The 16,988-nt window shown below is 35.7% G+C and overlaps 1 protein-coding gene across 50 annotated transcripts in view; it reads right to left on the reverse strand.

The window, feature by feature from the left end:
* The window catches only part of Rims1 (regulating synaptic membrane exocytosis 1), a 426,672-nt gene that overhangs the window by 150,765 nt on the left and 258,919 nt on the right, over positions 1–16,988 (reverse strand). For 2 of the 50 annotated variants that reach the window (XM_063227000.1, XM_063227001.1), the window contains exon 1: positions 1,030–1,091. The exons of 43 other annotated variants lie outside the window; for them this stretch is intronic. In XM_063227000.1, the coding sequence (XP_063083070.1) occupies positions 1,030–1,060 (31 nt within the window). In that variant the 5' untranslated portion in view covers positions 1,061–1,091. Of the gene's footprint in view, positions 1–1,029; positions 1,094–8,802; positions 8,938–16,988 lie in introns of those variants that run through there. 5 more of the 50 variants (XM_063226996.1, XM_063226994.1, XM_063226997.1 and 2 more) reach the window with 5 other exon arrangements.

Here is a 16,988-nt window from a genome sequence, read left to right on the forward strand (position 1 = left end):
ATTAATTACTATCTTGATTTCTCAAGATATCCCTGACAATAGTTCACTAGCTTGCATTATATCTTAAAAATTACTTGGTACACATATTAGTTGCTTGATATGTTTGGTATTTATGTTCTAATAAGTTACAGCATAATAACTTCTTGAGATTCACTTTTTTAATTTAAACTCCTAAGAAAATTGTCTACATTACTTAAATGTTATGATTTAGGACTGAATATCAAACAGACAACCACTATAAATTTAAATATGTACTGGTTAACCTTGATGATGAAGCTTGGATCAAACACAGAAAACTTTTTTGTAGTTACTTTAAATAAACTACTAGATATTGAGGAATTAAAATGTATTTATGGTAGCAAGGATTAGTTATCAGTTTAACTTTCCCTAGCTTAAAAATTGCTATCAATTCTCGAAAGACATGAGACTACAAAAAGGCTCAGTGTCTGGAAATATTTCCCAGCACCACAAAGCTCAATGGGTTCCTTAATCTTTATCTCTTTGCAGCCCTGATTCTCTGGGCTTCAAAGGAAGATTTAAATAAATATTTTCAAAAGCTCTGAACACAAGAAAATGCATACACACACACACACACACACACACACACACACACACACGCACACACACATAACTCTATACTTTAGAACTATATAATAAGGATGTTCATGGTCTCCAAGAAATCTAGAACACATTGTATTAGTTGAATTAAATGACAATAAAAATGTATAGTTAAAAAGTTTCTAAAGTCATTGATTACTTGATGAAAAGTTTTTCACATACTTTAGTTTGAAGAGGAACAAATTTGCATGTAATAACAGCCTTAGGGTTACTACCTAAGAAATTTCTCCCCCAGAATCTACATAGGGTATGAAGGTGCCTTGGATAACAAATCACAAAATTGACAATCTTAGGGAAACTCTTTTTTTCAACACAATGCATCTTCATAAATAAGAATTCTTATTCAAAAATAAGAATTTGGGAAGTGCTGCACACATGAGGGAAATATTTTACTGCAACTTTCCAACTGACCAGGCTTCCACATTGACACTGAGTATTCCATTCACGTGGAGAACAGGCTGTCACGTGCAAAGCCTCGGAATAACCAGCCAGGAAACCCTGTGGAAAAAATTGGGGTTTATTTGCTTTCATTGTTTGGGGACTGGATGTTAACCACAGGTTTAAGAAATTCTAGTGTCGGGTATGTTTACAGAAGAAACATTAAAAGAACGCATTTTAGAAGAAATATCTCTGATAAAGGAAAGTGCTAGTCTTTATCTGGACCCAGGTAACTCTAGTAAAACAGCAATCATTTGCAGTATTTCTAAATGTCAAATCAGTATCTATTTGCTTCTGACTCGTTAAAATATGGAAATGAAAACTGCAGATCTGCACATCATCATAGATTTAGTGATATAAATAAGAAGAATAGTCATATGATAATGAAGATGAATTTTAAGGTACATAGGACAAAACAATACATTCTGAGACATTGAAACATCATTTAAATTACATTCTTAACACATACAAAGTAGAAAATAGGCTTACATTCTAGCAAACATTTTTGGTAAATACAAATAAATATTTTGAAACCAGAGCTTCCTCAAAGCAAATATTTTTGTTTTCCTTTTTCATTTTATCATATTTTATCTTTAGTTCTTCATTTTCCTTTTTCTAATCTGGGCTGTGAAAACAAATACTTTTTAGATATATAACAAGACTTCCTATTTAAACTGGAAATTCTTTAACTGGCAGTGGGAAATTACTAGGCATTGAAATTTGGAGAATTGTTATTTTATGCCTCATCATTGTTCTTCAGAAGACTGTGAAGTGTCCATATTCACAAACTTTCAAAACTACAGCTCTAAAAGCTAAGTTGCAAAACCCTGCCTGGTTATAGGTCGAAACCTCTGCAGATGTGCAAAGGTAGTCATGCTTTATAAATGATGTCCTTTCCACTGTGCTCCATCACTGTGTGACAGAAGCCAATTCCTTAAGTAAATGTCGAAGCACAAAAGCAAAGAGATAAAGAAGTAATGTTCACAAATGCATGTAGATAGTACAGTGTGTGTATATATATATTTACATTTTTTATGATGCCACCTAAGTTAAGGTTGATCAAAAAATAACCTCTATACTCTAAGAATACAGAAATACTTAAGGTTTGGATGAACAGGTGTAAAAAATTCAAATATAATAACTTCAAATTAGATTAAATTTTCAGAACAAAACTGTTACTTTAAAAAATCAGGATGTCTCAATGAGCTAGACTTAAAATATCCAACACCGGCCAGCCAGCTTTGCCATGGGTATGGCCCTAGCTGCACAGGACGCCCTAGGCTGCAGAAGTCCAGGTAATTTTATCCCCATCCCACCTGGCTATTTAAACTGTGACAGCCAATGCTGAACTACCAACAAGAACACATCAGAGATCACACCCTTCCTTACAATGTCCTTCGATAGTTCTAAAATGCTCTGTCATAGGTAGAGAGGTCTTCATGAGGAATATACAGTAAACCAACTTAGATTTTCTAAAATATCCACTCCATGAGACAACCATGTATCTTAACTACACTATCTCCAGGTGGCCTCTTACCCTGGCAGGTCTCACACTTATTTTCATTGTGCTGCCCCTCACTATCACTACACCAAACTGTTTCAGCATAGGGACATGGCAGTGATGCTGCTCATGCTGTACAGGTCATGATGTTGCTGCTGACATCCTCCTGAAATGGCACTGAAGACATTATGCTCTGCTAAATATCAGAAAGATCCGGTGTGCACCTGACTGCTATGGATACTGTGCATTTTCGAACCAGTATCACTTTTCTCAGAGCACAGCAATTAAAATGTTCATGATTAAATCTGTAGCCTAATTTTCTACCTTGTTTTTCTTCATCAATCTTTTTGATGCATTTATTTCAGTGGGCCACATCTTTACATTTTGGTAACTACCTTAAATCACTATTGGTATTAAGGCAGGTTTTAAAGTAAGAATTAAAATGAGATTGAATAAATACATACAAATATATGTTAGTACACTTATTGGAACTTAATTTAAATTATAATCTATGTTATTTTCATCTAAGTCAAAGTATCTTTAATGCAATGCAAAATAATTTAAAGGAACTGATGCACAGAGTACTAGCATATAGATTAAATAGCAGAATTTGGTAAGCAGCAAGTTATTTTAACCTGTTTGGGAATATTGCCATGGGATAAAAAACAAATTAAAAAACTTTGATCAGGCAAAAAAATAATCAAATATATGCTCTTGGACTTTATTCCTACAAAAAAATTACTGGACTCTCATTCCTAATTTTACAGTTAAAATCATAAATGAGTTTTTCTGGTATTCAATCCAAGACAGCTACTGAAAATACACCTATCCAACACCAAAAGGTTTGGGGCAGACAAGCTTCTCACTAACAATGGAATTCACAAGGGATCAGGGAAATAAGCCAAAAATACACATAAAGAAATCACAGTAATTGTTACTGGTCTACCTGCTTTCAACACTGAGATGAACATACGTATACCAAAACTCTCTAAACAACTATGTTTGCATACGACCAGATGCAAGGACAACATATCGTCAGAATAATATCCCTTACAGACAAAAATAAATGAGGATACATAAAATTTTACAAAAGCAAATAAAATCTCCATTGCAGCCTTCCTGATATGAAAGCAAAAGCGCAGATAAATGTAGAATCCAGATGAGAAAGTTTAATTAAAATAATGTTAACTAGTATCAACAATAACTACCAGCTACTCAGCAAACAGTACATCAGAAAATTCAGCCATCCAAAATGAGATTTGCAATCAAGTTTGTACAATGCTAAAATTAAAATCAATCTTCATCAATGCAACAAAATTCAAAAACATAAGCAGCTGTTTAATAAAGATTTATATCAGATTCATTATGTGTTATAGGATAAATGCACTGGAAGGACTCATTCTTATTTTCTCTCTTTGTATGCTCTATTCTGGCATTTTGCAAATAAATTACAACAAAATGGGAAACAGAGGGTTAAGTGTTCTAGCATAATGTCCTACACAGAGAAGCCAAACTTTCTTCTAAAGATCCTTCATCAAAATTAATATCAGTTATGTAACAGCAGAACAAGTGAACAAAACTATCTTTCCTAAAGAATTATGTTACTGCATCCAGATGTGAAATTAGGAGATAATTAGTGAAAGAATTTGCATATGATTTGTATTGTTATTTAATATAATCTGAAAAGTTAAATTGCATTGAAAGATTAAATTGAATGTTACTTCAGTGCTATCAAAATAATTTTAATATTCATTTTCTAGTATGAATTTTATAAATTCACAAAACATCTTTCCAAATTGAGATATAGGATGATAACAACCATAAACACAGTAATATCTTTAACTCGTGTGTATAAGATTGATTTAATAATTCCATGATTCTTAACATATGATCATTTTACTGCATCTGATTACCATGTAAACTAATCTAGACTTTAGCTAAAATACCTTAATTATCATAGGAAGGTTTGTCTTGAGATATAGAGAACTCACAAGAAATACCAAATTATGATAGTATTATAATTCTCCAAATATAAAAAGAAACTTTCATTTTCCTTCAGAGATCTACATCTATATATGTATACATCTGTATCTGTATCTATATGAATGGTCTCCACTTTCAAATAAAATGGCCAGCCAATAGCACCTTCTAAACTCAACTTCATTTTCATTTTAACTCTCAAGAATGCAAGTAGCATTATTTACTTTTAAGTCTACAACATTTGGTATTCATATTTGAAACACATTGGTAAGGAATCTGGATTAAGGTCATGTTTCAACTGCAATCTTATGCTTAAATACTAAATTTTAAAGTGAGAAATTCAGTATCATCTTCACCTGAACATTCTGCATTACTTTTATTAAAAGGGTAAAAACACTGAAACTGAAACTTGCTAGCCTGTATAATTTCAAAACTGCCAAGAAGGTAGAGTTCTGTTTGTTTTGCAAAGTGATGTACCAATAACTTTGATAACACAGACACACACAGACACACACAGACACACACACACACACACACACACACACACACACACCTCAGACCAGTTCTGGCCCACCACAATCTCCATATAATCCAAATGTGCACTCAGTTCACAAGCCTGAAAACTGTGTCCACTGCAGTGTGGCTCTCTTAGCCAGAGACAAATGTGGAGAATAAAGATAACAGTCTCCAAAACCTTGTTTAGGAAACTCCAAAGAGGCATTTTCACAAAGAGCTCCCAGCCATATTCTTCTCAACAATATTCCAGATTCTTATCCTCCTTTACTCAGCTAAAAAAAAAAAAAAAAAAGCCCTTTCACGTTAAAGAGATTTTTGGAGGGCTCTTAGCATAAACTCCACAATAGCTCAGTTTACAATAAAATCTCATAGACTACAACAAATTTCTCAGAGAGACATCTATTTCTGAGTACCTGCGCTCTAACAGGACCCCCTTCTAAAGTGGGGGCATCAAACACATTATCAAAGAAGCCCACTGGCAAAAGAAACCTAGTCCCTTCAAGCCATTCTGAGAGAAAACATGTCCATATTAGTCCTTTAGGTATCTCTGTAGCAAAGTTGGTCCACGTAAAGTACAATCTCCCATTTTCTCCAAAGCGTTTTTATGTGGCTGCTGAAATTCAATTATTCCCAAACCCTTTGCTTATGACAATGTGTCTAATTATCATTTATCTGTTAGAGGTTTCAGCTTCAGGTAATTTTTTACTATGCTATCAAGTGACATAAGCCATGAAAATACAAAATGTCAAAAGTATTTTTAAAACAAAAGCACATGGATGCTGGCCTTGAGCTGCTGTGACCTTCTGGGTAAATAAGACCTGAGTTGTGTGACCTCTTTTACATGGCGCATAATTAAATTAAGGGGATCCATGCGTTCTTGTTGGTAAAATTGTGTGTACGTACTTTTATGTCGAAATACTACTACTGCTGTTATTTCTGAGAAAAACTCATGATCTCTCTCTAGATTAAGAACAAATGGGTATAGGGTCTAGATGAAGATGAATGGGTGAGTTCTACTAAGAAATCACTACATTGGCTTAATGTTTTCCCTCTGCAGCCAGAATTATCCTCTCTTGCAGATTCTCAGCCTTAGCATTATGCTTTCATCACGATCCCTATTTATGCCAAGCATTTAGGAAATCATGAAACCATACTCTGAGAAAATAAGCCTTGTGAATATAAACCAAGAAGAAGGGAATTCACCTCAGAAAACACTTTCAGGCGCTGTCAAGACTCTAATAAGTCGTATTTGTAAAAATACTTTAATATAGAATGAAGGAGAGCATACAGATGTGCTAGTATGTCTTCCCTGAGTGCCACCAGCAATTTCAAAGATATATGCTAAAAAGGAAAATACAGAAAACACAAAACTTTCCATAATCTAAGGTAAAGTGTTACAAATCATAATCCTGAAATAAAACTAAAACTCTGAAGTTGATAAAACCAGATTATTCCAATCTGGATCTATTTAGGAGTAAAGAACAAGCTTCGTGAGCTAAGCATTCTGTGGAGGGTGAGAAAACCTTCTGATCATGGAGAATCACTGTGTTAATGAAGTTTCTGACTTCATACATTTATATGCAGCATTTGTAAATCAGGCTGGCTCCTCAGAGTTCAATAGAAAAAATCAATCCCACTGCATTTCTCTCATCTCTCAAGTGCACATGTGTGGAAGCACGACCTAAACTACCTCAGTCTTGCTCTGAAAAACAGTGGATCTCTAGTATTGAGACCCTGTGCGTGTAACCATGAACACAAGACTGTTGACTGCCACCACAGGGCAGTCATTAGCCATTCTGCAAGTGCATACTTCAGCATACAACAGATACTTTATTCTCATTAAAGAGCACACTTAAGCAGTCTAACTTTTATGATGCTACCTTGCCTTTGAAGTAAGCAATCAGATTCTCATTTGTGACTATGAAGGAGATGGCTCCTTTCCTTGTCTCAGATCTCCTGGATTCTGGGCTCATCCTCAGAAGCAATGGAACTCTTGGAAGGGATCTGCTGAGAAGAGAAGGCAGGAGCTCTTAGGCTCAGCTGCCGCAGCAGCACTTGCCACCCCTGAGAACAAGCAAGGGAAGAGTCACCAAGCTCCTGGACCTGGCAGGCACTCAGAGGGCTCCATGCCTTCGCACTCAAGCCCTCATGGGCTGCAGCATAGCCTGGGATGTGCCCTTCCCTCCAGGGAAATGCGGCCAGGACACAGCAAACATTCAGTGCTTGTATGGCAAAAGAGTTACAAAGTTATAAGGGGTCAAGAGATGTACTAGAATAATTTTTAAAAAGCCATAATCTCCTTTCCAAAAATCCTCAGCTGCTAAAACACTACAAGCAAGGTAGCAGGCAGCTCTGTTTCTCCCTTTCCTGAGGAAACTGTATTCCTCTGCTCTATGATCAGATGACCTGCAGCACCTTAAAATATCATGCCACGCGTACTGAGGAGAACAGGACAGTCTCTTCCAAACTAATAGAATAAAAACAAGGAATACAAGGCTGGAAGAAGTCAGTTATTCTTTCGCTCAAGGTCAACCCACCCAAGTCTCTGACCCCAAAGACTTGGTCTGGTCTCATTCATCCCCCAGTGCCTGGCTTCATGTCACAAGCTACCACAGGCATTTCCACAGATATGCTCTGTAATCGGGACTGCTGACTGGGAGAAAATAGGCCTCAGCATCCTTTATTTAATGGTGGAAAAGAACAGTCTATCCAAACCTGTATCTTTCTGTTTTCAACAACATTAAAACTGTGAAGCATTCTAATTTCAGGGAAATGCAATGAACAGGGAAAATACTCTCTGGTCACTCAGAGGAAAATACATACTTTCTGAATTAATTGTGTAGTTAAAGAGACCAAGCTGAGAGTTACTTAAAATGTGTGTAATTTAATATGTAATTTAGATATAATTTAAAACATCAGAATGAGCTTCATATAATGCAACTACATAATTACTGTATTTTAAAAATAATATACTTATGCAATTCCTATTTTCAAACAAAAATATTCCTTATACTGATAGATTCTCAATTATACATTTTAATATCTTGCCCTTTAGATAAATAATAAATTGTAGTATTTTTACATTTATCTGTAAGATTAATATTAAAGTATAATTTACCTCTTTCTGACAGTCAGGAATGCAGCATACATAGCAGTAGAAACTACAGAAACCCAGCAAGCATAGTAACAGCAGCATTGGAATGGTTAAATAAATGCTACTGACATCAAGTCACTAAAATCCCAGCTAGAAAAGGCAGCAAATCGAGTGACACAGGAAAGTTAAAAAAAATTCCACTGAAATACAAAATTTTCAATATAATTTCCTGTGGTCCTTGCATTCTAAATCAAAGCCAGAGAAGCCTACAATGTCCAACATTATACAACAGTGACACTAAACAAGGCCATAAGTGCTGCTGTCATCAAAACAGATCTCTGCAGTACACAGACTCTCATTAACTACAGCATTAATCTACAGTGCTTTATGCTACACTAACGTGATTCTCCCGATGGCAAACACCTAACTTAGATAGCCCCACAAATTTACCATCTCCTAAAACAATGCAGATATTGCTACCTTCCTGCTGCCAGAGACACGAACACTGTAGTCCTTGAAGCTAGCACAGAAAACTCAGGCAAACGCTAGGAGCTCCTCCTGCTATTCCCCCAGTGACAACTCACTGCTATATCCAGGGGCTAAGAGGACACTGCTGAGTAGACCCCAGCTGCCTTGGGGACCCCAGATGACTCACCTGAAATAATCAGGTTCCATTATCAAACACTAGTAACGGTCCTGGCTGGCATCTTGTGACAGGTCATTTCCTCTGCAGTTTCCTTCACTGAGGAGTCTCACTCCTCCAATGGCAACAAACTGAATCCAGGAAGCTTAAACCAGAAGTAGAGGAGTGACTGTTGGGAAAATGGCAAAAGTGCCTCCTCAGGCTATTCCGGTATGGCCAGTCTAGTACTAATGGTGGCTGGCCTCCAGGGGGCAAAAGGACAACCCCAAAGAGGTTCTGCCAAGAAGCTGGGGGAAGAGAGAAGCTCGTATTTACAATAGTCTTAAAGATGCCTGGTTTTGATGCAGAATTCATAGAGCAGAACACCTTTCTCACTAAGGCATAGAATAATCATCCTCTCACTAAGTCATCTATATCTACTCCATATCTTGTAGTAGAGAACAACAGTGACCAAAACAAAAAATCAAAAAGAGTTGGTCTGAAACTTTATTGCCCCAATTACGTTTTATTGTGGTAGATCACTCAGTTTCCGGAAAGAGCAAGCAACAACGACATTTCTATTCTAATCTACCAGGGATTATTTACTGAGAAATATAGCTAGAGGGTTCTAGTTCCAAGAAGTAAAGTGATCAACAGTAATAGGTCCAAAATTAGTAATATCTTTAACTAACTTAAAATAAATACAGTGTGTTTATATAAATTACACATATTTGTCAAAATAATTATCCAATAAAAATTACTAAACACATCACATAATCATCATGAAAGAAACTGCATAGTATCATTAATCTCAAGTAAGTGAACTTATTTTAAACATTTTCCTCTCCAAAAATAATTTCTTTTTAGCCTCTATTTAGAATCTTTTTTACTTTCTCCAATATACTTTAAACTGGTGTTAGTTGAAAACTGTCCAAACTATTGCTAGGTAAAGAGAAAGAAAAATAAACATTAACTGAAAACTTGTTACGTGTCAAACATTATAAATTTATTCATTTTGTTTATTTTTCATAGGTATATGGCACAATTGATACCATTTGCAACAAATTAAAGATGAATCTCAGAAAAGCTACCAAATTTACCTATGGTTACACGATTTCTAAGCAGAGAAGTTGGATTTTAACTTGGGTTTATGTGATTTAAAAGAGCACACATGAGCTTTTCACTATATCACAGTAGTTATGTGATTATTTTTGTGGCACACACTTCCAAGTGGTGCCACTTTTTACTAAAGTGCCACTGATTGTTGGTGAAGAAAAGTACAGTGGTGTAATCATAAACTTCTATGCACACATTTGGAATCTGTGGGTATCTTCTAGAACAGTTAACAAAGCAAAAGTCTTATGCTTGCTAAATTTACCTTTCTTTCTTTGCTGACATAAAAAAGGTATACAAAAAGCACTGTCTACAAATAGACTTGGTGGTCCAATGAGTACTCAACAAAATGAACAGAAAGAAATCAAAACTTTCAACCAATTTATTCATTTACCCTACTGAAACCAGTACCACAAAATTTTCTTTGACTGAAATGTAAAAATGCATGGAGTTTACAGAACTCTGCAGCCTCGTGTCAACTAAGTTAAAATATTTTATTTTAAACACTGCATGTGACCATTATTTGCACCTGTGCTTTGAAACTTTCTTTTTTATATTTCCCTATATCTTTTTCTCATGTGTAACTGGTCTGAACTATAAAATCAGAATGAAATCTATTAATCTAGTATTTTCCTGCATTTCATCTCATCAATTTATATTAACTTAGTATAATTACCTTGAATTCCCTAAATGCCTCCAGAGAAGGACATTTATCAACTGGTAACAAATTGTATTTCTAATAGAAAAGCTTAATAAACAAAACAGGATCTCTGAAATGGTGAATAGGTTTTAAAACTACAGAATAAAAACAAAGGATCAACATTAGAAGAAGTCATTACAGACTTTATTCTATAACATCCTTTCACTCATTTCCAGATACCACATACTGTGACATCTGATAAAGAATGGCCAATGTCATTCACTTAAGCCATTGCCAACACACAAGTAAAACAAAAAAAATCCTTCCATTTCAATTTTAACAACTCAAAAATGTACGTTACTAATATTTACCTATGTCAAACACTTCATATTTAAAATAACTCTGTATCTTAGACCACATCGCCCCTCTGAATTACACAGGTCATAGCCTACCACTTCGCTGTGAAGTTATAGCCACTCTAATGACCAGCAGACTGACTTCCCTCAGGAAAGAACACATACACCCTAGCGTAGGTTGCAATTCTTTAGCCTGCTTCCCAGATACCATCGGACCTTGTGACACTATAGCCTGGCTCAAGGCCTATGCTTGTGGAAAGTGCCAGTCCTTTCACTGGAACTCACAATATCTTATTTTGATAAAGGTAAAGAGTGTCTTATTTTTACTGATTTCTGGTAGTGAAACACCAATTTGTTGCCATGTGTTTGTTTTGTCATGTGTTCCTCATTCTTTGTATTAACGTGAGACAGGAGAGCATGGAACACGTTGACTACAAAACTAAACCCACGCACAATTTAGCAATTTATTGTTGTTTTTTCTTATTTTCACAGAACACTGGCTTTCTAATCTTTAAGTCTTTCTTGATGTGGCTCTTATATAAGCACATAAATCATAAACATGATTAATCATCTGACAATCTTAAGGGGTATACTGTAATCCCCACCATCTCACTTTAGAAAAACAGATTAAAAATAATGTTGGTAACTAGACACTTTGCTCTGCTGAGACAAATGAATAATTCCACACCTGACTTAAAGAATGGGGAATGCTTAGACTGGAAAAACAGACTCAGAGGGTGTATTAGGTATAGGTTTGGGTACAACTAGAAAGAAAACTGCAACAGGAAGACGATCCCCCAAATGCATGATCTTACCAGCACCTGCTCGGCCAGGCTCAACTGTTCTCACTTCCGAGTCAAAGGACCTCACTTCTTCCCACCCTTCCGAAGAGACAGGAATCCTTGGTGCACACATGACAGCAATCTTGCAACAAAACAAAATCCAGTCTGCCTATTTTCGGAGTTGCTGTACAAGTCACTCTCTGTGGCTCAAGCACTTATCTAAGGAGAGGGTGAAGTATCTCCTTCCTCACTCGGCCGGTAACATTGAACAACAGGAGGAGCAGAAAATGGAAAATGAAAGAGAACATTGATGTGAGCACAAGAAAATCTCCTTGCATGACTGACTCAGGCCACTGCAGGTGCTGTGAAGCCACCCCAAAGATTGACTCAAGTGGGCCTGGTGGTGTGAAGACTGGTAGCATTAACTGAGGAGAAGCATATTGGCATCTCTGCTGGGTTTTAACCAGATCCACAGGATTCAGGAAATAAGCTCCCTGCCAGATGACACTACGCTCCCAGCCATCCTTCTGTTTGCCTATCGCCCAAATTACTCCTAACCAGTGTCCTTTCTCCCGCTGCGAGCTTATCTGTGGAGAGGGCTAAATAAAGGATTCTTATGACAATCAAATGGCCTTTAGCCCATATGATGATTTCCATAAATGCAATTATTCTGCTTTTGTTAAATGTTGTTAAAACTGATTAAATGGTGACACTTCTTATATCTTTGCTTCATGAAGGAAAACACCTTTCTGTGTATTCCTGAACAAATATGTAAAATTAGGCTGAACTCCATTATATGTTTTCTTATAAAGTACTTTTCTCTATGACATAACTTTTTAAACATAGTTTCCTTCTTGCTCTTGCTGCCTTGCTCCTGTCAGAAGTTTATATTTTTTAATGTATTGTGGGAATTTCACTTATGATAAATGATAGATGTGACATTTCCAGAATACGAAGAGCTATACTTTCTGATAAATGGTATGCATAGTCCTACTTTATGAAAAAAATATGTTTTAAATTCTTCTCTACAATAACTGTGATGTTTTCCAGTAAAGATTATTTTAATTTAAACATCTTTTGGAGAGTTGTTACATCTTTTCTGATTTTAATACAGAGAATGCTGTAAATAGTAAAATTGGAAAGCATTTTATCTTCCAAAATCATATTTATGTGCTTCAAAAGTAAATCAGAAACTAACCCAGAAGCAGGTAAGTAACAAGAGAATCAACAGTTTACAATACTACGAAGCATATTCCAAGGGTATCTTATGCAGGAAACTAATAAATTCCTAAGTAATTACCTAAGGCTTCTACTTAGGTAACAAGTATTTTCAAATTAAATTTTAGTTCTAATACAACAGCCAGAAAATACATATCAAATATAATCAATGCCAGTATATTTAATGTTGAAATAATATTCACCCATCCCTTAGAAATTTTTTGTTTCTCCACATATACAAAACAAATCTGATTTCCACATCACAAATCTGTCACGCACATTTTGAGGTAATTATCAATACTTCATTGATTATCTAAGTTCCATATGCCACCAACATACTAAGGAAAGCAACTAGCAGCACAGAACCACTTTAATCTATATACTAACTTCTCAACTCCTCCTACTTTTCTTTCCTAAGTTCTTTAAAAGCTGGAAAACATCTATCATCGACTTACTTATGTGATGTTCTCTATGTGTTCCACTGATCACAATCATATCTTGTGTAAAAAAGTTACTTCCATATAACAAATATGCCACGTAACTTTAAATAATGTGGATATCTAGACAATATACTCTTGATGGACTATAGATCCAGAATGAGATTCTTTATTGGGCTACAAAATGAGAAATGTTCAGGTGGGGAGAACATATTACTATTGTATTGACTGACTCTGTTTCATCATAAGTCCTGCTGTGTTTATGTGTTGGCATTTAAGCTACAGTAGGACAAATTCCAAGCAAAGAGGGTGAATATATTTTCTCTTCATATGTATATGTATAAAATCCAGATCTTCTTAGTAATGTGTTTTATTTATCTTTATACCTAGTAGTAGAAATTAAATCTATGAAAGATTATGGCATTAAAACAAGTTCAAGTCCAAGATACCATCTCTAAGATTAATCTCAGTGCACAGGGATCTTTTCATTGTTTTGCATCTCCTTTTAGGCCTGCAAAAACAGCTGCAAATTGGACATCATCTTGTTATTCAAGTTTAGCAAGTCTGTGATTCTTTTCAAATATCCTTACATTCTTAATATCTTTCAAAGAACTTGCGTAAGGATTAGAAATATCTAGACAAAGTCTGTGCCTTGAAATTTTAAATGTTATTATATTTCCATAATACATATGAGGAAACTGGGGCTTAGATTTCTGTGGAAGCTAATCTTAATATCAGCAAGACTGGAGTAAGAGACTGCTGGAGACATTAATGAATCACAAAAGTGTTATACTCATTTATAGATTCATTTACTCCTTGAGGTTGTTGTTTGCCTGTGCTCAGCTTCCTGGCCACCCTCAAGTGAGTGGCTTTGCTCCATTCAAATAGTGGTTTCTCTGCTTTGGATACAGCTGTTCTAGACTGAAACCTCTGAAACTAAGCTAAAACAAACTTTTCCTCATTTTAACTCTGAATATTCTGCACCATCAGTGGAAAAGCTGATCGACAGTATATGATAAGTGAGATATAAGTAGCACAACCGAGAATGTAAATTCAACATTAACAATCATAATCTAAATGAGAATGGTTTTAAAACACTTTCTGAAATTTGAGGAGTAATTTTTACTTAGTATCTAACATAAGGCTATGCTCTTGATGACTCATAAAGCAATGGTTCTGCAAGAGATACAACATATACTATGCTCTGTGTACACAACTCTCCCATGTCTGTACTTTAGAATAATGTTTTACGGAGATTTTAATGGAGAGTGTAAAATAAAAGATTCCCTAATTAAGTATAATCAGAGTACGATGCATATTCTACTTCTTTCTTGGATAATTACAATGCACATTACCATCAAAGTGGTGAGAAGCTCTGTCATAAAAAATATGAAACCAAAGTTATCACTGGCCAAGCTTTCTGAGCATAAAATCTACATTATTGTTTTGTGTTAATATGAGATAGAGAAATGCTAGAATTATTGATACCATTTACTCTGAGTTGTTAACATATCCTAAATAAAAGGAAGGGAGATATGTATTGTTTTCCATTTTACAGATTTAGAGTTAATATTCAAGACCCTGCTCCTTTTGAGCAATCTCTAGATAGAAGGTACTGCTCCATGTCCAGCAGTTTTATTAGGAAAGCTGTGATTCCGCTGCCTCAAAAACAACCAGCTCAGTTATCTCCCTACCAATTCACATAGATCTGCATCTTCAACAAGGTCTTCATTTATCCAACTCTGTATAGTCACAGAGCAACTGTCTTGAAATATTCTAAGATATGGTGAAATATATTTCAAACAAAAAATCTAATCAACATATTACAGGGATTCTAATTTTATAAATCTAGACACAGAACAAATCTATATTCATAATACAATTTTATAGAGAAATAATAGGAAGAAAGATGGCAATGTTATTAAGAGATAAGGATGAATGAAATACTAGAATTTGTGGAATTAATACATTTAGTTAAATTTTTCCAAGATTGAGAGCTTCACTTATATCTGCAGTATCCATAATCATCAAGTTACAGCTTTTCTGTTCTAGTCATTTTTCCACTGCTGATACAAAATTCTTGACACACACAGCTCAAACAATAATAACTTTATTTTGGCTCACAGTTTCAAAGGGTTCAGTTCATGATTGGCTGGTTCTAAGGCAGAAACACAGAGCACAGCAGAGCAAAGCTGCTTAGTTCATGATGTATGCAAAGCAGAGCAGGAAATAGTATGAGAGAGGAAGGGGCAAGGAATGAGATAAAGGTCCCAAGACTGCACAGCTCCTCCACCCAGAAACACCCAGAAGTGCACTTTCTAGTCCCCTAAGCAGCTCCTAAACCTAAACCAATCAAGATGACAACCAGCTTCACTGCCCCAATCCAACTCTTGTCAACCTGACACCCAAGCATGTCTTTTAAAGTATAATCTCCAATTAACATGAAGTTACAATTCTGCCAAATATAACCATTCCACATAAAACCAAAAAGGAAACTAATTTATTCTCCAAAAATCTCAACAGTTTAGTCTCAAAAGTTCAAGTCCAAAGTCTCTTCTGAGACTCCAGTTATCTGTTAGCTGTGAGCCCCTATAAAAATCAAATAGCAAGTTACATAACCCCAAGATTCAATGACACATGGTAAACCTTCCTATTATTTAGAAATAAGGGAACAGAAGAAAACGAAAGCAAAGCAGTAATGAAACCCACCTGGGCAAACAATCCAAGGCATGTGGTAGTTAAACTGTTAGTTTAGGAAGCTTTGGATAGCTCTACTCCTGTAGCCTTATTGACTATAGCACACACAGTTTTTTGGGGGGGACTGCTCTGCTCACTATCTGTGGATTTCCTCACATGTTTCATGTTCTTGGTATCTGCAATTTCTAGTGTTTTTCACTGCACCTTTGACTTCATTCCCACAGCTTTATGCATTGATCTCTCAGGAGCACATTTTATCTGAAATCTGAGTGGAAGCTTCTATGATCCTACAACTCCTGCACTTTGTGCTATTGAATGCTCAGCATCACAAGGATAGTAATTTTTCAAATCTTTCTGTTCTTCATTTTACTCAGTTTTCAGTGTAAATATGGCTAAAAGCAGCCAGCAGTACCTATGTCACAACCTGGGATGCCTTAAAACTTCTTCAATCAGCTCTACTGGTCCACCTCCCTAAACAAAGCTTTCCACACAGTCTTAGGATACGAGTAAAACACAGACACAATCGGGGGGGGGGGTGTTTTGTTTTGTTTTTTGTTTTCTGTTTTTCCACAATGTAACACACCTGGTCTCTAGTCCGATTCCCAATAGTCTTTATTTTCACCTGAAACTTGCTGAGTCTGGTCTTTACTGTGTACATTCCTATAAACATTCTAGTCTTCTAAACTCTGACTGGAATTACCAGTCCCATTCTGCTAACAGCATTCAAGGCTTTCTCTAGTCTGCACATTCAAATATTTCTTTGGAACAACAAACCAATTCCAAAGACTTCTGAACCACATAGCTAGGTGCCTCATTTTTCTGCTATCAATTTTCTGTATTAGTCAGTTTTCCTGTTAGTAGTATAAAATAACTGACACTCACAATTTAAAGGAAGAGGTTTACTCTGGTTTCATGGTTTCAGAGGTCATTCAAGTCCATGACAGAGGGGAACAGTGAAGCAAAGCCACTTAGTTCA

This window comes from Cavia porcellus, unplaced genomic scaffold (assembly GCF_034190915.1).
Source record: "Cavia porcellus strain 051 isolate PalLab524CR breed Dunkin Hartley unplaced genomic scaffold, mCavPor4.1 scaffold_16, whole genome shotgun sequence".
Classification (NCBI taxonomy): Eukaryota; Metazoa; Chordata; class Mammalia; order Rodentia; family Caviidae; genus Cavia; species Cavia porcellus.